Genomic DNA, 22,113 nt, shown 5'->3' with positions numbered 1-22,113 from the left:
TTATATGCTTTAGCCTCCAGTCCCCTAATCATCTTTGTTGCTCTATGCATGTACACAGAGGATTAGTCCACACTTGGTACAGACCTGAGGTAAGTATCCTATATCCACCTCCATGTTGCTGCTTTCCAAGGCACCGTATAACCATTCCATATCTACATTAAGAGACCTGATGGGGGGAAAAAATCACCATCATTAGAAATGGGAAAGCTGTAGTCCACAAGGCCAGAAATTTTCATTCATGTGAAGCAGGGCACCCATGAGAAAGAGAAGAGGGCAATTACCAAACACAGCATTTAGAAGTATGTGGAATACATTGACAGCAAAACAAGTTCTTGTTAAATAAATCATTGCAATTTGCTTGAAAGGCCTCGTGGACATTCCAGAATAAATATCCCTCTCCAAGCTTCATCTTCTTTTGGTAAAATGTCAGTACCAAAGCACATGCTCTACCTGAGCAATTTTAAGATGAGCTTAACTTATGATGAACTTATCTCCCAGAATTCCCTGGTCAGCATGGGAATTCTGGGAGTTGAAGTCCACACATCTTAAAATTGTCAAGAAACTCTGCTCTGAGACCACTCAGTTGCCTGACTGAGTAGCTGAAATCATGCCACAAGCTACCATCTGGTTTATCTGATATAGATTCAGTCACTGTGTCTTGGTCAAGGCAATGAACTCTATCCAAAGAGTTCATCTTTTGCCTTTAAGAGCTTGTTAAGAGCTAAAATTAAAGCAGACCTGTTTCTCCATCAGAAAATGAATTACACCCCATAACATTTGCCATTTGTCTAAATCGACATTATATCTGAAAATTTTGGGCTCATGTTATCATCACTTTAAAAAGTTTTGATATGTGCAGAGATGGATAGACTAACATTAGAAATTAAAGACAAGAATGAAACAGAGTATTACGAAGTTTGGGGTAAGATGTACTATTGGTTAGACTCGAGGAGAAAAAATCAGAACAGAGAAAGCTCGTCTAGACGAGAGAAAGTGTAGATTTTCAACCTCAAAGTGAGCGTAAGATAGAGATCAGAAACAATATGAAATAAGAATGGAAATGGAAGTTATGTTGTAAATAGACGTAAATATGTATGTAAATATATAAATATGTAAATAGTATAAAATGCAATATGTAAATGGTATAAAAGATCAATGAATAGGGAGATATATGGTATATGGTATATAGTATAGTATGTGTGGCAAAATAACAGCCAGAAAAGCCACACTGTGTTCAACCTGTTTTTAAATGTTTACTCAATAAAAAAAAATTTTTTTAAAAAGGAAAAAAAGAAAATGAATTATACCCAAATGTTTATTACAAACTGTCTTCAGGTAGAAGAATGTGAAATTGTTAACGATGCATTGAGTGAGCCTGCTTCAAATTTCACGCTTGCTTGTGGTACTGGAAACTGGAGAAGCTTACCTGTTATTAGGGACAAACAGTTTGAACTCTCGGACATGGGAAGAATCCTTTGAGAGGACAATGTAGCCTGTGAATTGGGCAGGAGAAAACCAGAATGGGAAATCTGGAGGCTCATTCAGTTGGAACTCTGCATGGATTCTGGAATCAAAAGGAGCAATCAGCCAAGCAGTTTATTTTCACCAAATCTATCCTCCCTCATCCCCACCAAATTAAGATGACTGCATTCACACAGGCCAGAAGAACTTTGGATTATTGTAAATGAGCAAGAATGAAATGGCTGAACAGTGGAAGTTCTTTACAGGATGAATTTATTGAGACGTGTATCTATGTTGGCCTGAATGGTTGAGCTATGGTTGAGTTCTACATAGATACGTTCTTGAATATCAGACAGATGTTTCCAGTGATCCCAAACTAGCTGTTTATGCTGTATGGACGGTGCTACATTTGGGCTTAGACAGCTGCAGAAACTTCCAGTTTGCCTCTATGGTAAATTCCCAGCACTGCCATTAACGCTGAATAATTGAGAGGGTGGAATATTCTGCCTCTTATACATACAATATTGATGGTTCTTCTCGCCTTCAAAACACAAAACAAGATTTTGCCCGTCAGTGGGTACTTTTAAAGCTTCTACTCTACACTACGTGTATTTAAAAACGATTGTGTTTTATTATTTTAATTTGCAAGAGTTGCTAGCATCTAGGGGGATCCAAAATTGAATGAAAACATTTTCATATAAAGCATGGAATTGTTACTCTGAGTTTTCTTTCTATTTTTAACAGCGTATTAACTATTTTGCAGAGATCTTCTGTTTTCACTGAGGAAACATTAGCTGTCCATTAGGCATATTCTGAGTTAATTAACTGCACTCTCTTTTTCTCATTCAATCACTTAGCTTGATCCACTGTGGAAAAAGATTTATAAGTGCAAATCCATTCAGATCACAGAACTTCCTGAGGAATGTGTAACGTACACACATTTGCAAAAATGACAAGAGTTATACATTTCAAGCTCCTCTTGTTTAGCTATACTAGATCTAAAAGAAGGAACGATGGTTCTCATTTTCTAGGAAGTGGGAGACTGATTGGCTGCTTAATTCAGTAGTGTTGGCCGTACAATGATGGGCACTCTCCTGAGTATCTGGCTGGAATTTTTGACAGACCTTTTGGAGATGCCAAAGAATGAATCAGAGTCTATTTACATGCAAAGCGGGTTGGCTAGATGCTCAGCTGGGAAGGTAATCATCAGGTGATCAATTTCACCGGCACATGAAATATTCCTTCCCTACCACATGGGAACTGCTTGTCTGCACCACTAAGTAACGCAACAGTCCAATCAAGCAAAGCTGGTGCGTGATGACTATTCCTACGTGGAGTTTAGAGTTTTTGAGGAACCAGTGAGCAAGGACGATTATTCTCAATCTGACAACCCGGCAACAGAAGGCCTTTAAATTCATGGTCTTTAAATGGCACTGGGGGAGGAATATCACATTCCCAACCATTCAATCTGTTCCAGGACAAAGAAAGCTAAATTTAACTTTGAATTAAAAATTAATCCACTGGGCCTTCTTTATTTATAGTTAATTATTTATAATTAGATCCTTCAATACTGAAGCCACACAGTAATATAAATAAAACATAAACATCAGATCACAAACTTTAAACACACACACACACACACACATATATATATATAATGAAAAACAATTGCAATATGTTTTAAGGCCTTTTTAAATCCCAGCAAGGACATCAATTCTCAAGTTTGACGGGAAAAGCATTCTAGAGAACGTGGATGGCCAACAATTCAGCTGGGCCACAACTTTGTAAAAGGGGCCAGTTCATGAATCAAGGCCATGGAGTCACATACATCATGTGCCTCCCTCAGTCTTTCCTTCAGATACTTCTAAGCAACAAGATGAAATAATCCCACCTGCGGTTGCACCCAACGTGCTTCTTGCTCAGATCTACCCATACATAATCGCACACCTATCCTCCCACGCCCCACACTGAATGCAACCTCTTGGGGGACTGTATTCTGAAGGGGGACGCGATGGCTCAACAGTTAAAAACGCTGAACTTATCAGCTGGAAAGCTGACAGCCCAGCTTCAAGACCCAAGTGCCGTGGGATGGGGTGAGCTCCCGTTCCTTGCTCCAGCTCCTGCCCATCTAGCACGTCGAAAGCATGCAAATGCAAGTAGATTAATAGGTACCACTTTGGTGGGAAGGTAACTACACACCTTGGTGTGTAGTCATGCTGGCTGCATGACCACGGAAGTGTCTTTGGACAACGCTGGCTCCCTCGGCTAAGAAACGGAGACGAGCTCCACCCCCTAGAGTTGGACATGACTAGACAGGGGAAATCTTTACCTTTACCTTTACTTTACCTGAAGGCTATTCTGTAGTAGAACTCTGCTACAGCTTGAATGCAGGCCACTGCTCCCTGAGGAGCAAAACGGGTTTTCACAAATGGCCGCGGGTGGAACATACTCAAGAGCTTGTGAATGAGGACCTAAAGGAGAAGATACAGGGAGGAATGACCTGAAAATGAATAACAAGCCCCTGAAAGGAGAAACCAAGAATTACAGAATCTCAGGACTGGAAAGCACCTCTACTATAATAATAATAATAATAATAATAATAATAATAATGATAAAGTTGGAAGGGACCTTGGAGGTCATCTAGTCCAAGGCTTTTCAACTAGTGGGACGGGTACCACCTGTGGTACATTGGCACCTGGCAGGTGGTACGCAACCATCCTAGAAAAAATGGTAGCGGGGGAGGGGAATGAGCTGAACCTGTGGCAGCACTGTATAAGCCTGAGCGAGAGACGGCTGGAGCTGCAGGGCTGTCAGGGCTCAGCGGAAGCGCCAGGATCAGCGCCAGGCTCCAGCTAGAGCTCGGCGCTGATCCTGGTGCTTCCGCTGAGCCCAGAAGAAGCGCCGATCAGCTGGAATGTTGCAGCATCTCCAGGGTCTTGTGATTTACATTCAGATGCTTGGCAACCGATTCATACTTATGACGGTCACAGTGTCCCAGGGTCATGTCAAGTGACCAAAACCTGCTGCAACCACCCAGCAGACAGGGGGGAATAAAAACCAAACACCACCCCACCCCACCCCCGCTTCCAGTCCTCAACAGAAATGCTCACAACAATGAAAACCTCAGACGGGAGGAAGAGTGCCGCCGGGTGGTCAGGCAGGTGTCTTGCTCAGCTGTGGCTTGGGGGGCACTTTTTTTCAGTGCCATTGTAACTTCGAACAGTCACTAAGCAAACTGTTGTAAGTCAAGGACTACCTGTACTTTATCACTTTTTTCCTTTTGGGGGGGTCATCAAGTTTTTGACACCTTGCTAGGCGACTGGTGGTACTCGGATATTGCCATATCCTAAAAGTGGTACAATGGGTGAAAAGGTTGAAAAGCCCTGGACTAGTCCAACCCCCTGCTCAGGCAGGAAACCCTATACCATTTCGGACAAATGGCTGTCCAGTTTCTTCTTAAAAACTTCCAGTGTTGGAGCATTCACCGCTTCTGGAGGCAGGTTGTTCCACTGGTTAATTGTTCTAACTGTCAGGAAGTTTCTCCTGAAATAACCATCTTGAAATCCTTGGCGTTAGGTTGCCTGTCGGGTTCTGGAAAAGAGCTATTAAATCTCCTCTCACATTGTCTCTCTACGACAGGAAACATGCCCAGGTGCCTCTCCTCACCGGAGGAAAAAAAAAGTGTCTTTCTGAAATACTGCTCAACAATAGATGTCTTAGCTCCTTGCTCTCCCTCCCGTTTCTCTGCTCCTTTCAATAATTTATAGCTCCCGTTATTACCGAATATTTGTTATAGTAATCACAGTGCTTTTGGTCTTTTAATACACCTGATCCAATATTCCAATGGACAGCTGCCAAGGACTGGAAATTGATCTGCCCATTTGCACTGCATTTCTACTTTGTGCTCTATCGATCCGCAGTATTTCTTTCCGTGATTCAGAAAGTACTGCACTAAAATACCATTGCTTTCTCTCTCCCCCCCTTCCCCCTCTTTCCAAAGCCTTCCTCCCAAGTCCGTTTTGCAGGGACCGGACTTAACGAATCATCTTATACCCCAGTGTTTTTCAATCTCTGCAACTTTAAGACCGGTGGGCTTCAATATTATTATTATTATTATTATTATTATTATTATTATTATTATTTATTAAATTTATATACCGCCCTATCTCCCTTACGGGACTCAGGGCGGTGAACAGGTGATAATAAAAACCACGATAAATATACGCAAGTTTCTGTTCTAAAATCAAATTAAATAATAGGCCTGTTCTAAAAACACACCCATACAAAACCCCCCACTGAAACACAATCCAAACTATGCCAGGCCGGCCGCACGGAATAGATGGGCCTTCAGGGCTCGGCGAAAAAGGCGCAGGCCCGTAACTGTACGTAGGTCGGGGGGTAGGTCATTCCAGAGGGCAGGAGCTGCCACAGAGAAGGCTCTCCCCCTGGGGTTCATCAGCCGGCATTGTCTGGCCGACAGCACCCTAAGGAGGCCCTCTCTGTGGGAGCGGACTGGAATCCAGAATCCGCCAGCCAGCATGCTTTCTTTCTATTTTCTATTCCCCAGCATGCTGGCTGGGGAATTCTGGGAGTTGAAATCCAAAGGACCTGAAGTTTCTAAGACTGAGAAATGCCAATATCTACACAGGGTTCAGAAATTATAGGCATTTAACGCCACTTTAAAGGTGTCGAATTCCCCTTTTCATAAGAACCAACAACCTCACCACTGTATCAAATTCAAGATAGCCCCACTCAACAATCGCAAAGGTTATTCTCTCTTCCTCATTAGGAAGCACCACACTCGCCTCCTTGCCCTTGGGAACTGGAGGGTAGAAACGGTTATTGGGAAGATATCCGGTAAAGATGTTTAGTTCGCTGGGAATGATCCACCACGGGTCACCAGGTTCCAACTTATTCTTTGGGGGAAGAAAGGCCTTGAATTGTCGAGCGAACATCATGCTGAGGGGCGAAGCAGGAGCTGTCCAGTTGCGGAGCCCAGTGAAGGCCACATGGGAAATCTGAAGAAACAAACAGGCCTATTAATAAGCAAACCTAGTTTTTAGAGATTGCCAAGAACAACCATAACTGAGACCGGAATTTTCATTGCTAACCCACACGGTTGTTAAGCGAATTGTGCCTGGTTTTAGGACCCTTCCCCCCCCCACGGTTGTTAAACAGGTCATTGCTGTTGTTAAGTGAAATGACTTTGCTTGCCAGAAGCCAGCTGGGGAAGTTTCAAATGGCAATCTCATGAGTCTAGGACAGTGATGGCGAACCTTGTAGAGACCAAGTGCCCAAACTGCAACCCAAAACCCACTTATTTATCGCCGGGTGCCAGGTGGGCATGGTCACCTGGGTGGGTGTGGCCAAGGTAAGCATGGTCACCTCGATGTTGCTTGTGAGGAGGGACGCCTGTGGGGGCCGGGCAGGGTTGCGGGAGATCCAGGGAGTCTCTGGCAGGTGGGGAGGTGGGGAGGAGGCTCATCCTGCGGGGTGAGACGAGGCAAGGCGAGGCAGGGCGGGGGTGCCATTGTCACAGGGCAAGGTGAGGCAGGGAATAGGGTGGCTACTGCCTGACACCATCGGCCCCCGCACACAGAGGCCAGTGAGCGCATGGGGGCCAACAGTGTCAGTCAGAAGCCACAGCCTGCCAGCCCCTCGACCGGTGCACTCTGGGGCTCCACAGCCCGCCGCCAGCAGTTCAGAGAAGCCGCCTCTGAGCTGGACGGACGGCCGACAGTTGAGGAGGTGATGCAGTGGATTGTGCCCGGGAAAAGGAGAGCATGCGAGGTCAGGAGGGATGGGATGGGGGGGAGGGAAACCAGCAGTGCCGGGATGCATCCGGCTACGTGGGACCTCACCGAGTTAGCGGGCGGCTGGTTGAAGAGGTACGGTTGCCATCTCCGGGGCATGGCGCGCGTGCCCACAGAGAGGGCTCTGAGTGCCGTCTCTGGCACGCGTGCCATAGGTTCACCACCACTGGTCTAGGACACTGCAACCATTGTAAATACATGCCAGTGGCTCCAGGGCCTAAATTTTGATCCCGTGATTGAGAGGATGCTGTGATTTTCGTAAACGCAAGAACCGGTCATGTCACTTTTTTCAACACCCTTGTAGCTTTGAACAGTCATTAAATGAATGGTCACAAGTTGAGGCCCACCTCTATGTTGCTTATATATTCTGAGTTTTAAATTTACACGTATTTTATATCCCCTGTGTAATTTTTAAACTTCCACTTTTTTATATCTGTTATTCATCTTGTATGTTTATGCTTATTTTGAATAACTGCCCTGGACCAGAATAAAGACCAATTGATTGAATGAGTGGATTCACAGAATTGCTGACTGAAACTGTCCCCCCTCCCCAACGTTATGTCTGTAGCTGCAATATATATTTTTTAAAAAATGTGCTACTCACTCCAAGGAAGCCATCTTTGCTCTTTGTCATGGTTTCCATCAACAGAGGCTGGAATTTTGCAAGGATCGAGAGAGTCTCTCCATTGGGATCCATCACTTCCTCCTCCTCAGTTCCAGACACAGGAATCATCCCTGAATGGAATGGTAGTAACCAAAAACTCATTTTAATAGGCAAAAATATGAAATTGAGACTACAAGAAAGCCTAGCGATCAGACGTTGGCATGAAAGGTGAAGCAGAGAGGAAAACATGTCTCTGTAGGAATGAAGATAATATTGATGTTATGTTTCACTATAAGATGGATTATATCCATTACAGACCCAGTGGTGTTTTCTGTAGTTTGATCTAAATCAGTGGTTCTCAACCTTTTTAATGCCGCGACCCCCAACCGGTTGTAAGTCGAGGACTAAACCGGTCGTAAGTCGAGGACTACCCAGCCGGTCGTAAGTTGAGGACTTTCCCTGCCCGGGAGTGCCGTGCATGCGTGGTTCCACCCCCTGCGCCGGCCGAGGCATAGCTGGCAAGCGGCAGAGACGGAGCAGGCCGACCACCAGCTGGCCCAGCCCAAGGGAGGTAAGGCACCCGCCGGAAAAGGGGAAAAAATGGCGGACAAAAAAAATGGCGGACAGCCTAGCTTGGCGACCCCCATGAAATGGTCAATCGACCCCAAATGGGGTCCCGACCCACAGGTTGAGAACCACTGATCTAAATGGTTAAGTAACATTTAGAAAAATAATTGTTTTTTTTAAGAATTGAATGCCACCAAACAAAACCGCATAGTAGTTTTAACATGTCTGAAATTTTGCCATCACGTCATTTAAGTTTTCAGCAATTCCATTCCTAAAATGTCATCCAAAACTACTGCAGTCCTAAAAGACTTGCGCCCTTATTCTCATTCCTCCTCTCCTATTGAGTTATTACTTTAGTGAAACAAATGTATCATGTACAATAGCTCACTGCTACACTACGGTGCAACTGTCACAGAGAATCAGTAATAGCAGTTATTGTCCAAATTAGAATGGGTGAAATTTATATAAAAATCAGATAGCATGGATTGCGTGCAAAGGATTATGTGATCATTGATTCAATTCCTCCTATCTGCTCTTTGTAGGCTTTACCAAGTAGCTAGTGTCAATGCTGGGAAACTTTGTTCCATGTTTTTTAAGTTGCCAAGCATTTAAAAATTGCACTAACTGTCCTCATGAACATACTGACTCATTTAACTTGTTCTACTTTTGTTGTTGTTAGTTGCGAAGTCGTGTCCAACCCATCGTGACCCCATGGACAACGTTCCTCCAGGCCTTCCTGTCCTCTACCATCTTCTGGAGTCCATTTAAGCTCACGCCTCCTGGTTCAGTGACTCCATCCAGCCACTCATTCTCTGTCGTCTCCTCCTTCTATTGCCCTCCATCTTTCCCAGCATCAGGCTCTTCTCCAGTCAGTCCTTCCTTCTCCTTAGGTGGCCAAAGTCCTTGAGTTTCAACTTCAGGATCTGGCCTTCTAAAGAGCAGTCACGGTTGATCTCCTTCAGGCCTTCCTGTCCTCTATCATCTTCTGGAGTCCATTTAAACTCACGCCTACTGCTTCAGTGACTCCATCCAGCCACCTCCTTCTCTGTCGTCCCCTTCTTCTCTTGCCCTCCATCTTTCCCAGCATCAGGCTCTTCTCCAGTGAGTCCTTCCTTCTCATTAGGTGGCCAAAGTACTTGAGTTTCAACTTCAGGATCTGGCCTTCTAAAGAGCAATCAGGGACTCAAGGACTGACCAGTCTGATCGCCTTGCAGTCCAGCACCATAGTTCAAAGGCCTCAATTCTTTTGCGCTCAGCCTTTCTTATGGTCCAACTTTCACAGCCATACATTGCAACTGGGAAAAACCATGGCCTTGACTGTATGCACTTTCGTTCTACTATTCACTATCAAAATTCCCATGACAGATTGCAATAAAAATATAAAGCTAAAATAAAAGCTACGGGTATTAACATCAACTATTGAAATAAAAACAGGGAAAATAAGCAGGTAAGCAGGTACTCAAAAAGCCCACAAAAATCTGAATCTCAATTTGGCAGGTGTGGATTGCAAAGAATGGAGACCGCCAGCAAAAAAAAGCTTGCTCCAAATTACTATGGCTGCTCTTTCTCAATTTGCAATCTAAATCAACTATATTTACCCTGCCATGACAGACCAACCAGAAGCAGACAGTGCAGCACATGTTGTCCACAGGGATTACAGTTGTGCAGGTGGGAAGCTGTGCACTTGACAACTACAACGAACCCTCGAATTGGGTACCAAAAGAGAGCCAGAGCTCAACAATTCTACCTCCGTGCACCAGGTGGCAGCAACAGACCATCAACAATTGACGCGGGGGCTTAAAAGGGCTTGCAAAATTATTATTATTGTTCCCACAAATAAGCTTATGCAAAAGGCCGGTGGATTTCCTCCTGACTCTTCTCCGATTCCTGCTAAAGTGAGCTCCTTCACCTTTATTACACATCAAGCTGGAAGATGGTAATTACTTTGGGATGAGAGAGGATAACAGCCTGCTGCCAAATACGGATTCAGAAACCGTAAGGTAACTTGTCTGGGTTACAGTTGTGGTGGAAGGAATCAGGTTTACCTGCAGGGTGGCACCAGCATATTTTTGGACAGAGACCTGTACCTGGTCCCTGAGTGGTTCACTGGAGACCCTTCTCCCCAAGGATGCAAAGAAGGCAATGCGGGCACAAAAATTAGCCCTCCAATTGAATTGGCTGAATGTAAAATTAAAATGAAATCAATAAATGAAGTGTCAGTAAATTAGCATTCTTAGGCAATCTCTATAGAGACTTCTGGTGGTCACACCCAAAGGTCTGGGAGAAGGAGAAGGTCTCGGGCAGGGCATTCCTAATGTATGGCTTACAGCAGGGGTGTCAAACTCAATTTCATTGAGGGCCGCATCAGCATTGCAGTTGCCCTCGGGGAGGGCAGGGGTGTGTGGCCAGGGTGTGTGTGGCCTACCGGGTGGGCATGGATGGAGTGGGTGTGGCCTACTGGGTGGGCGTGGCCAGTTCTACATCGTTTGCGTCAAGGGTGCCAATGGGGAGCTGGGCAGGAGTGGGACAGATCTGAGGGTCTCTGGCAGAAGGGGGTGGGACCGGGGCAAGTGCCAAGGCATGGTCCACTGGAGGAGCCTCACTCTTCCTCTCAGGCCATGCGGGGGGGGGGCTTATGGAGCTAAGGGCCAAGGCAGCGGGGGCCGTTCCCTCACTGTTTCCAGGATGGCTTCGCGGGCCACATGAAACCACTTCACGGGCCACATCTGGCCCCCGGGCCTTGTGTTTGACATGTCTGGCTTACAGCATATGTAAAACAAGCCACTGTAGTTTGATCAGCAAGCTATGATTAAAAACAAATCATCGCCGAGCATGGTGTCTGAATCCAGCTAAAATGAGAAGGAGGGTATTCAATGACCAGGAAGAACTGGAAAGGTTTTGACTGTGGTGACCACTATGCCCGGGCAGTCACCGAGGCTTTTACCCTTGGTGTGGTTCAACAGTACAAAGTTTCTAAGAAGAAAATAGCTGAAAAGTTAACAGAACTTTTTTAGCTTCCCAGTTAGCTTGCTCTCCTTACAGATACGCAAAGCATGGGCCAAATTAAGCCTTCCTTCCTGTACAGGTAGTCCTCGACTTACAACCATTCATTTAGCGACAGTTTGAAGTTGCAACTGCACGGGAAAAGCGACTTGCGACTGGTCCTCACGCTTACAACTGCCACAGCGTCCCCGTGGTCACGTGATCAAAATTTAGGCACTTGGCAAATGGCCACGTGATCATTTGTGATCTCCCGGGCTGGTTTCCCATAAGGAAAGGCAATGGATTTGCTTAACAACTATGTGATTCGCTTAACTTCACCAGCCAACAGGTGATAAAATTGGGTGTGACTCACTTAACAACTGCCTTGTTGAGCAACTGAAATTCTGCTCTCAATTGTGGCCGTAAGTTGAGGAATACCCGTAAAAGCACACAGATCCATTTTCCAGGTAAATATGTCGTCAAGACGATCCTAAGTAACCAGTAGATAGAAATGTATATACAGGTATTACAGAAGCACTGGCACGTATGCATGGTGGATTTACAAGAGGTGTCTTCCATCAAAGCCACCAAAAGGCAGATAATTCATATATCCAAAATTTAAGATGCTTTTTTTTTTAACAGTCCCAGGAAGAAAAAAATCATGAACTTTTTATGGGCCACCTTGCAGCTCCTGATATCTAATCCAACTGCACTGTTGTGGCAGTTGCAGAAGAAAAGAGAACTGTTACGGCATAGCTATTAAAGGAGGTTTCATGTAGCCATCAATCCCTTGCATTAGACTGCTAACACCACCTAAATACTTACAAACAGCATCCACACACCTGAGAACACTTCATTCCAAAGCTTGTAATCAAGGAAGAACAAAACAAAATCTTCCCATTTTGGTGTAGCTAATTGCTAAGAAGTGAAATGAAAAGAAAAAAGGTAGCAAAAGGCATCCTGGACTAATATGGATTTGGGGATTGTTATGGCAATTCCCTCATGGAGGCCATTTTGAGAAGGCACTCACTCCATGTTCCCCAAAATCTGAATTTTTAAGGGTAGGTTCTCCCCTTACCCGTGACAATAGCACCAGTGCTAAACAAACAAAATCTGTGGGAGAAATTCCATCCTGGAGTCACTCCTTGTGAATTAATGCAAGTACTGCACAGGAAATCAGGGACGTTATTATAAAACATAAGATCATTTCACAATGAAAAACAAGCCATTTCCACATATACACAAGCTGCTTAGCCACTACATAACCAAAGAAATACAAGACATAGATTTAAGCCATGAGGGAAAAATGGTAGAAATATTTTTGCACAGGAACAATATTTAGTAATTGCACAGCACCAATACTTAGTAATTTTTTTGTGCTCTCAAATTCTTCAAATACCTACCGGTCAGTTTCTCTGCAATGGGTTTGAATTCCTCAGGACTGATGTACAAATCATTGTTAGTATCCAGGGAAGAGAAGAGAAAAAGACCCTCATTTCCCAGAGATTTCAGGGCTGTTTCCTAAGTGGAAGGAAAGGGATTCTTTAAGACATACATTCACGAAATAAAGAAACTCAAATTAGCCATCTGTCTCATCACCCAAGCTAGTTACGTGATATGCACCTGGACAGATAAGAAGCTTAAAAAGCTCTTTTTTCAGACAAATGAAATGAGCAGAGAGATCATTTCATCAAAATAGATGTAATGCAGAAAAGCTGGAAACAGATTTTCCAATTTGGTATTGTAATGTTGAAGAAATTCCCAAAATCATCATAAATCATGGTCACATGATGGGACACAGTACTAGCAGCCCAGTTGTTGAGCACCAAAGTTCAGTCAGATTGTCTGTAAGTTGGGTGACTGTCAAACCTTCAGAACTGGGTCATAAATACTCAGGCAGGTCCATCAGAACTTCAAATGGTCATTAATGGACCAGTTGTAAATTGGGGACTACTGTATGCTTCTTCATATTGTAGTTGTAAGCTAGAACAGGGGTCCTCAACCTTGGCAACTTTAAGACTTGTGGACTTCAACTCCTTTGCTGGCTGAGGGATTCTGGGAGTTGAAGTCCACAAGTCTTAAAGTTGCCAAGGTTGAGGACCCCTGAGCTAGACTGAAAAAGATCTTTCAAACCACTTCTATAATACTGTCAAGAAAATTGCATTGATGCAACACAACTAAATTTGACATCTACTTAAATACCCTTATTTGTAAGCCAGCCTTCCTCTACAGTACCAAGAACCCTCCAGTTGTGTTAGACTTCATCTTTGAGTATTATGTGCGTTGGTCCGATACACCCAAGGAACACCAGTTTGAGGAAGGTATTAGCTATGCTTGTGAAAAATGCATGCATCATCTTCCTTTTATTTTTTATTTATCAAAATAGGGGACTGGAGGCTAAAACATGTAAGGAAAGGTTGCTGGAATTGGGTATGTCTAGTTTAATGAAGAGAAGGACGAGGGGGGACATGATAGCAATCTTCCAGTATCTCAGGGGCTGCCCCAAAGAAGAGGGAGTCAAGCTATTCTCCAAAGCGCCTGAAGGCAGGACAAGAAGCAACGGATGGAAACTAACCAAAGAGAGAAGCAACCTAGAACTAAGGAGAAACTTCCTGACAGTGAGAACAATTAACCAGTGGAACAACCTGCCTCCAGAAGCGGTGAATGCTCCAACACTGGAAGTTTTTAAGAAGAGACTGGACAGACATTTGTCCAAAATGGTATAGGGTTTCCTGCCTGACCAGGGGGTTGGACTTGATGACCTCCAAGGTCCCTTCCAACTTTATTATTATTATCAAATTTAGAATCCGCCCATCTCCCTTACAGAGGGATTCTTTTCCCTTCAGGCACAGAGAACAAAAATCTTCACCCAGCAAGACTAACATCACAGGATTGAATTATGTTAGGAAAAGGTGAAAAGAAGAAAGAACCAATTTCCTCTTTCATTTTCACTCTTCTAAGGCAAAGCCTTCTGATGCTAACTTTTCAGAACATATTCTCCAAAGTGGAGATTTGTGATTGCCTGGCACCTGTTTTAGTCTTGAGCAAAGGCAAGTTAGAAATAGGCTGATGTTTTATAGAAGGTAAGCCAACTTTACACGGTGGAATCAAAAGATAATTACCTCCCTGCTATTTGCTAGAAATGCAAGCATAAAAAGCTTAGGCTGTTATCAAATTTGCCTAGCAAATGCACTTCACTGAAGAGAACTTTGTGTCATAACTGCATTCAGAATTGAACTGAAAAGCGAACAAGGCACTAACTTCCCCAGCCGTTGTTTTGTCAAAAGGTTTGCTGTTCACAAGGAATTTGAGTTTTTTTAGGTAGCTCCAAATCCTGAGATTATGGTTAGTGAACCATGGATATTATTCATGCTCCGGTAGCATGGATTATGTAATCAACCAAGAACATGGTCAGAAAAATTATTATGAACAGGGTTCTAACATATGGCCAAAGATATTTCTAAATTAAAGCAATGCTCTTCCTGTAAGTGCCGAAGCAGCAGTGGCTCTGAGCTCTGAAATTGCCTAATTTTAACAACTCGGAAAGTGATTATCCCTGTCCAGCAATGGAATATAACTGCAGCCATGGATGTAAGAACGGAAGAGCAGTAAACATTTTAAAAAATGCACTGTAAAAAGAAACAAAACTCAGTGAACCCATCCCAATATTGCCCCTTCGATAAAGTTTTACTAGTAGACAACTTACAGTCCATGAGTCACAAAGATCCCCCCTCAACCATTTCTGCATCTCTGTGAACTATGCAAGATCATGCTGCCAAAATTCAGCAGTAAAACACTGATTTTTGGCAGCATCATTTTTGGCATGCACACACCCATTATATATATATATATATTATACTATATACATATTTTATAGATGCACAGATATATATTCAGAGAGAGAGAGAGAGAGAGAGAGAGATCCTATCATTTTCTTTCATAATCTGTTTTGAGAAGATTTTGTCTTAAAAATTATTTGTTTTACAAATAAATAAAAATAAGCAATTTGAATTTTTTAATCTCTGCAATTAACTGCAAATAAACTGCTGAATAATAATAATAATAATAATAATAATAATAATAATAATAATAATAATAATAATAATAATAATAATAATAATAGAATTGGAAGGGATCTTGGAGGTCTTCTAGTCCAACCCCCTGCTCAAGCAGGAAACCCTGACCTATACCATTTCAGATAAATGACTGTCCAGTCTCTTCTTAAAAACTTCCAGTGTTGGAGCATTCACCACTTCTGGAGGCAGTGGAACAATATAATTGTTCCACTGATTAATTGTTCTAGCTGTCAGGAAATTTCTCCTTAGTTCTAGGTTGCTTCTCTCCTTGCTTAGTTTCCATCCGTTGCTTCTTGTCCTGCCTTCAGGTGCTCTGGAGAATAGCTTGACTCCCTCTTCTTTGGGGCAGCCCCTGAGATACTGGAACACTGCTATCATGTCCCCCTTCGTCCTTCTCTTCGTTAAACTAGACATACCCAATTCCAGCAACCATTCTTTGTATGTTTTAGCCTCCAGTCCCCTAATCATCTTTGTTGCTCTTCTCTGTACTCTAATCTAGAGTCTCAGCATCTTTTTTACAGAGTTTTCACCATATTGTTTTGTGGTTTTGGATTTTAGGGCAATGTCTTTTTTTGTGGCCATTGACCATAAATATTCCATTTTGGGAGCCTAGGGGCTTGCCTCAGCCTGGGTCAGTTAGTTGGGCTTGGGTTGGCCAGTCTACACCATTGGCACCCTAAGTTACCTTGCTATCATGTCACACCTAGTTCTTCATTAATCTAGACATACCCAATTCCAGCAACCGTTATACAAGTTATACAAGCATCTATTATCATTCTGTGTGATATGATACCAGGCACTCTCCCTGTATTTATCCTACTGTCACTTTACTTCTGGTGAATGGTTTTGCCACAAAGTAAGAATAAACTGGTTACTACACAAGAGAGGAGGAATCTGTATTATAACAAGTGGCAATTCTTGGCTCCCGTTTTCTGCAGTATGGTGGCTTCAATATAATTTCATAAAGCCCTTGGCCTAACTTCACTACCCTTCAACCTACGATGAAATAGATCTGTGGGAAGTTGTTCTTTTCCTGCAGCTGCTGCTTAGAAAAAGAGATCACAGGAGAAAGGGAGGGAGGGAGAGAGAGAGAGATTGAGGGGATGCTGGGATGTTCAGTCATAAGGCACATTTTTTTCCAGTTCCCTTGTAACTTTGGATGGTCACTAAATGATTGTAAGGATTACCTATAAATATCTCCATACAATATCTTCCAATAGATTTCTTTTGAGGGACTGGAGACCTAGCATGAAAAAGATTATCTCCCTCTGGATTTTCCCAGCCTGTTTTTTAATAAGGCTGAAATCAAAGCTACAACTTATATGCAAACCTTGTACTCTAACCACTGACCCATAATTGGTCTCCCCAAATAATTTATTTATTTATTTATTTATTTATTATTTAAATTTATATACCGCCCTATCTCCCTTACGGGACTCAGGGCGGTGAACAGGCAATAATAAAAATCACAATAAATATTGAATAAAAAGCCTGCTCTAAAATACCCCATATAAAACCCCTAGCAAAACACAATCAAAACTACGCCAGGCCGGCTGCATGGAATAGATGGGTTTTCAAGGCTCGGCGGAAGAGGCGCAGGTCCGTAGTTGTACGTAGGTCGGGGGGGTAGGTCATTCCAGAGGGCAGGAGCTGCCACAGAGAAGGCTCTCCCCCTGGGGGTCGCCAGCCGGCATTGACTGGCCGACGGCACCCTAAGGAGGCCCTCTCTGTGGGATCGGACTAATAATTGCAAAACCTCTATATCACGCATTATCAAACTGCCGGCCCACGGGCTGGATGCATCATACTGAAACCGCACCCACGTGACGTCGTGAGTTTGACATGCCTACTCTATACAGGAAACTATATAGTATACAGCAAGATGTTTAGCCCCCAAACTTACTCTGGCTCATGGCTGAGATGTAGCAGCTGTTATATATATATAAAAAAACCAGCCATATTATCCCACTAGTTCCCATTTATTTCTGTGAGTCATTTAAGGCACATGTTCCCAATGGATTGAGTCCACAGTTCACATTCCTTCTAACTCAGCTCATTACTGCCAGGTTGGAAAAAAAACCTGCTTAATTCAGGCTGTGTTTTGGAGATATGAGAGAGTATGGGAAATATGAGTAAGTTGTTAGATTAGTAGTAAAAAAAACTCTACAGTTTTTTGGACTTTAGTGGAAGGTAATGGGTGTTGGAATCCATCCCTTTCAAACATATGGACTTCGATTCCCAGAATTCTCCTGGGGAAATCTGGAAGTTGAAGCCCATAAGGTTGAGAAACATTGGTCTAAGTCCGCTGCTGTTCACCCTGTTGACCCATGACTGTTGTGCCAGGTTTGCCACCAACCATATTGTGAAGTGTGCAGATGATACAACAGTAGTGGGCCTTATTCAGGATGACAAGGTGGAAGCTTACCGCAAGGAGGTTGAGGGGCTGGTGAATTGGTGCAAGGAAAACAGCCTAGTTTTTACCGGAAAAACCAAAGAGATCATTGTTGATTTCAGAAAAGGCAGGCACAGCCACACTTCTCTGTGCATTAATGATTCACCTGTGGAGATGGTTACCAGCGTCAAATTTCTGGGTGTGCAGCTAACAAATAGGCTGACTTGGTCACTCAACAGTGAGAAACTGGTGAAGCGGGCACAGCAGCGCCTGCATTTTCTGCGTCGCATGAGAAAAGCACATCTTCCTTCCCCTGTCCTGACCACTTTCTACAGGGGGACGATCGTGAGCATCCTGTCATACAGCATCACAGTCTGGTTTGGAAGCATCCCTGCTTCAGACAGGAAGGCGGTGCAGAGAGTGGTGAGGATGGCCGAAAAGATTATTGGCAGTTCCCTCCCTCGCATCCAGGACATAGCACAGAAGCGTTGCTTGAGCAGGATCCGTAAGATTATCTGGGACACTACACATCCTCTTCACGACCAGATTCAGGCATAGTTTCATTCCATACAGCATTAACCTTGTGAACTCTCAAGCTTCCTCCTTCCGTTATATATTCAAGATGGACAGTATTTAATATTTATTTGCTAGGTATATGCAGGGATGTGGGTCTATACATATGTTGTTCATAGTACGTTTAGGTGTGCGTCATGTATGTGTTTCACTTTGAGAGCGGGCAACTAAATTTCATTTTTGATGTGTGCCGTTGTCCCACAGTAAAAAAATGACAATAAAAATTATCTTATCTTATCTTATGAACGAGTGATCTCAAGTAAGATTGGAGGGGGCAAGTTTAAAATGTACTCCGTCATCTCTTATGGAGTGCAGGCAGATCACCCCCACCTCCCTAGAGCAATATGGTTTCTTTCCTCTGCGGGCTTCCATGCTGCTAGCCACCCCATTAAAGTTCCCACAGCCCTGAAGAGCATTTATTTTCCATCTGCTATCTGCCAGCCTAAAAGGATGCTAATGCTGCCTGAAAGCTGCTGTTGTTGTCAATTATGGTCAGGAAACCACTTAAGTGCCTTGCAGGGCTGATTCAAAAGTAAGAAATAGGTTGGGGATGGATCCCAAGCTAGGACTCAGAAGAGAGGAAATCTCAGGAGCTACAAAACTCTGACATCACTAAGCACTTAAGGCCAGGACATTATTTTAGTGGCACTAGCCCAAGGCTATTTGAAATGCAGTGAGGTACAGCCAGTTATCCGTTTGACTGAGCAATGCCATTAAAATGCCTACAAGTATAATAATGTTCTGCAAGTCGGGATGTTGATTTCCCAAATACGTTTCTTTCCCCCAGGGTTTTCTCGCTACCTGCAAACTGGCAAGCATCAAAACCTGGAATCTACAGGCATAATAAGCAGACTTGGTAAAGCCACACTTGGAATACTGCATCCAGTTTTGGTCACCAAAAGATGCTGAGACTCTAGAAAGAGTGCAGAGAAGAGCAACAAAGATGATCAGGGGACTGGAGGTTAAAACATATAAGGAACAGTGGCTGGAATTGGGTATGTCTAGTGACCTCCAAGGTCCCTTCCAACATTATTACTATTACTATTACTATTCTTCTTCTTCTTCTTCTTCTTCTTCTTCTTCTTCTTCTTCTTCTTCTTCTTCTTCTTCTTCTTCTTCTTCTTCTTCTTCTTCTTCTTCTTCTTCTTCTTCTTCTTATTATTATTATTATTATTATTATTATTATTATTATTATTATTATTATTATTATTATTATTATTATTATTATTATTATTAAGAAAAAAACAAAATAAAAAGATTTGTAACCAGTCCTAACAATCTGCATCCTTCTGCATCTAAAGGTAATCCTCGACTTACAACCATTTGTTTAGCGACCGTTCAAAATTAAAATGGCACTGAAAAAAAGTGACATGCAACTGGTCCTGGCACTTATGCAGCATCCTTGCAGTCACATGATCAAAATTCAGACACTTGACAACAACCTGCATGTATTTACGATGGTTGCAGCATCCTGGGGGGGTCACGTGTTTCCCATCTGTGACCTTCCCAGCTGGCTTTTGACAAGCAAGTCAATGTGGGAAGCTAGATTTGCTTAAAGATCACGTGATTCTCTTAACTCCATGGATTCTTTTAATGATGATGGCAAAAATGGTCATAAAATTGTTCATGACTCACTGAACAACTGCCTTGCTTAGCACTGGAAGTTCCAGTTCCAAAAGTGGTCGTAAATTGAGGAGTACCTGTATTTAAGAATTAGTGTAGTGGGAGTGCTGAAAAGTTATTTATCCTCTGCCCCTCTCTTCAAGGAACCTTCTTTAAAGTAATTGAGGGCTGCAAAGAATTTCATCAGTTTCATGCATGAAGAAGTGTGTTCTTTTGTCTGTCCTCAAATGCCCTCCCCTTTCAGTTTTATGGCACCAGGAACAGAGATACATAATGAAAAGAATTCTATTAATGCTGCTGAGCCTGCAATAAACATTTCTAAACAAAATGTATCACTTTATATGGCTAACTATCTTATGTACAGAACCCCGGGCAGCTCAGCTTTCATTACCCTAGTTAGTAATAAAAAACACGAAAGAGCCTTCAAAAACTTCCAACACCCCAAGAACAAACACTCTTCCAAACACCAACATTCACATCACATGACTATGAATAATTATTTCTACCCTAATAAAAACACTTCTGAATTTTATGGGGGGGCTTTACCCCAAATACTTTTCAAACTCCCCAGGAGATTGATTGATATATGCCATCAAGTGGGGTGTCCAGTCCAAACAACCACAGAGTTCTAGTCCCACTTTAGGTATGAAACCTGGGTGGATGACTTTGGGTCATTCTCTCTGGTTCAGCCCAACCCATCACACAGAGTTGTGCTTGTGGGGAAAACAGGAGGCAGAAATGAGGTATATTCACTGCCTTGTGTGTGTGTGTGTGTGTGAGTGAGAGAGAAAAAGAGAGAGAGAGAGAGAGAGAGAGAGAGAGAGAATGTGTGTGTATATATATATATACACACACACACTGCTCAAAAAAATAAAGGGAACATTTTACCATGGAACTGAAGGGGTTTGTGTTCCCTTTATTTTTGTGAGCAGTATATATTGTATGTATGTAAATACATAAATACAAAACAGATTTTCTCCAATGCAACAGGACACAGGTACACATAACCCTACCTAAGTGATGCATCCATACAAGATGCTCAACCATCAGGTAAACAACTAACAGATGCACTTTATATCTGACATTTTTTTAACCTTACAGAAGGTTGTGTGTGTGTGAGACTGAGGCCCCTTTGCCATTTCATGATGGCCCAGGATTGCCTTTTGCACACCCAAAATGTTGGTTACTCATTACTGAAGCCAGGTTAATGTCAGAATTACATACATACATATAATTATATTGAATATCATACTGTATTCAATATAATACAATATAATACAGTATGAAATGTAATATGAAATATAATACAGTATGAAATGTAATATGAAACATACCATATCATGGTACTAATCATGATGATGATGATGATGAAGATTACTATTATCAGTCTAAGTCCCCTTCAAAGTCCCGAGACCCCACAGCTGCCCCCCATCCCTTGCCCCCCCCCCACTCCTCCGCCCCGACCGCCCCCCCGCTCCCCATTACCTGCCGCCGGGCGGCCTCCGCGTCCCGGTAGTATTTGGCCGCCAGCAGCACCGCCAGGAAGGCCAGGGCCAGGCCCAGCCGCGGCACCCGAGCAGGAGGAGGCGGCGGTGGAGACGGGCGCCCAGAACCGCCGCCCTGGGAGGCCTCCGGAGGCGACGCGGCCTGTTCGGGCGGGCGGCCCTCCTCTTCGCCGCCGCGGGCCATGGCCGCCGCTGGCCGGGCCGGGGAGGCGCCGGCTCTCGGTCCCGCCTCGCTCAGGGTGCAGAGAGGAGGAGGAGGAGGCGGCCTCGCGCTTCTTTCGCGGACCTCTGAAGCGGCGGCGGCGGCGGCGTCTCGGGGCCCCCTCAGTCGACAGGCGGCTCCGCTTCGGCCTCGCAGACCCTCCGGCGGCGCGGCTTGGCGGCGGAGCCTCCAGCTGCCCTCTCCCGCCTCCCGCCTCCCGCCTCCCGCCTCTCCCGCGCTGGTCCAGGCGGCCTGCGTGGTCTTCCTCCCTCCTCCTCTCCCCATGTCCGCCCCTCGAAGCCCGCTAGGCCGGCT

The 22,113-nt window shown here is 43.8% G+C and overlaps 1 protein-coding gene across 1 annotated transcript in view; it reads right to left on the bottom strand.

Moving 5' to 3' along the window:
• Positions 1-21,780, bottom strand: part of SELENON (selenoprotein N) — a 29,966-nt gene extending 8,186 nt beyond the window's left edge. Inside the window, exons 1-7 of the mRNA XM_015824919.1 lie at positions 21,577-21,780; positions 12,831-12,948; positions 7,879-8,009; positions 6,267-6,479; positions 3,808-3,932; positions 1,427-1,564; positions 85-166 (exon numbers count right to left, since the gene is read on the bottom strand). Coding sequence (XP_015680405.1) covers positions 85-166; positions 1,427-1,564; positions 3,808-3,932; positions 6,267-6,479; positions 7,879-8,009; positions 12,831-12,948; positions 21,577-21,780 — 1,011 coding nt within the window. The remainder of the gene's footprint in view (positions 1-84; positions 167-1,426; positions 1,565-3,807; positions 3,933-6,266; positions 6,480-7,878; positions 8,010-12,830; positions 12,949-21,576) is intronic.
• Between the last annotated feature and the right edge of the window lie 333 nt (positions 21,781-22,113).

The sequence above is a fragment of the Protobothrops mucrosquamatus genome, unplaced genomic scaffold, assembly GCF_001527695.2.
Source record: "Protobothrops mucrosquamatus isolate PMUCROS unplaced genomic scaffold, P.Mucros_1.0 scaffold_197, whole genome shotgun sequence".
NCBI classification, from domain to species: Eukaryota; Metazoa; Chordata; class Lepidosauria; order Squamata; family Viperidae; genus Protobothrops; species Protobothrops mucrosquamatus.
The sequence above is the reverse complement of the archived record's forward strand: the minus strand, read 5'-3'. Positions and strand labels throughout refer to the sequence as shown.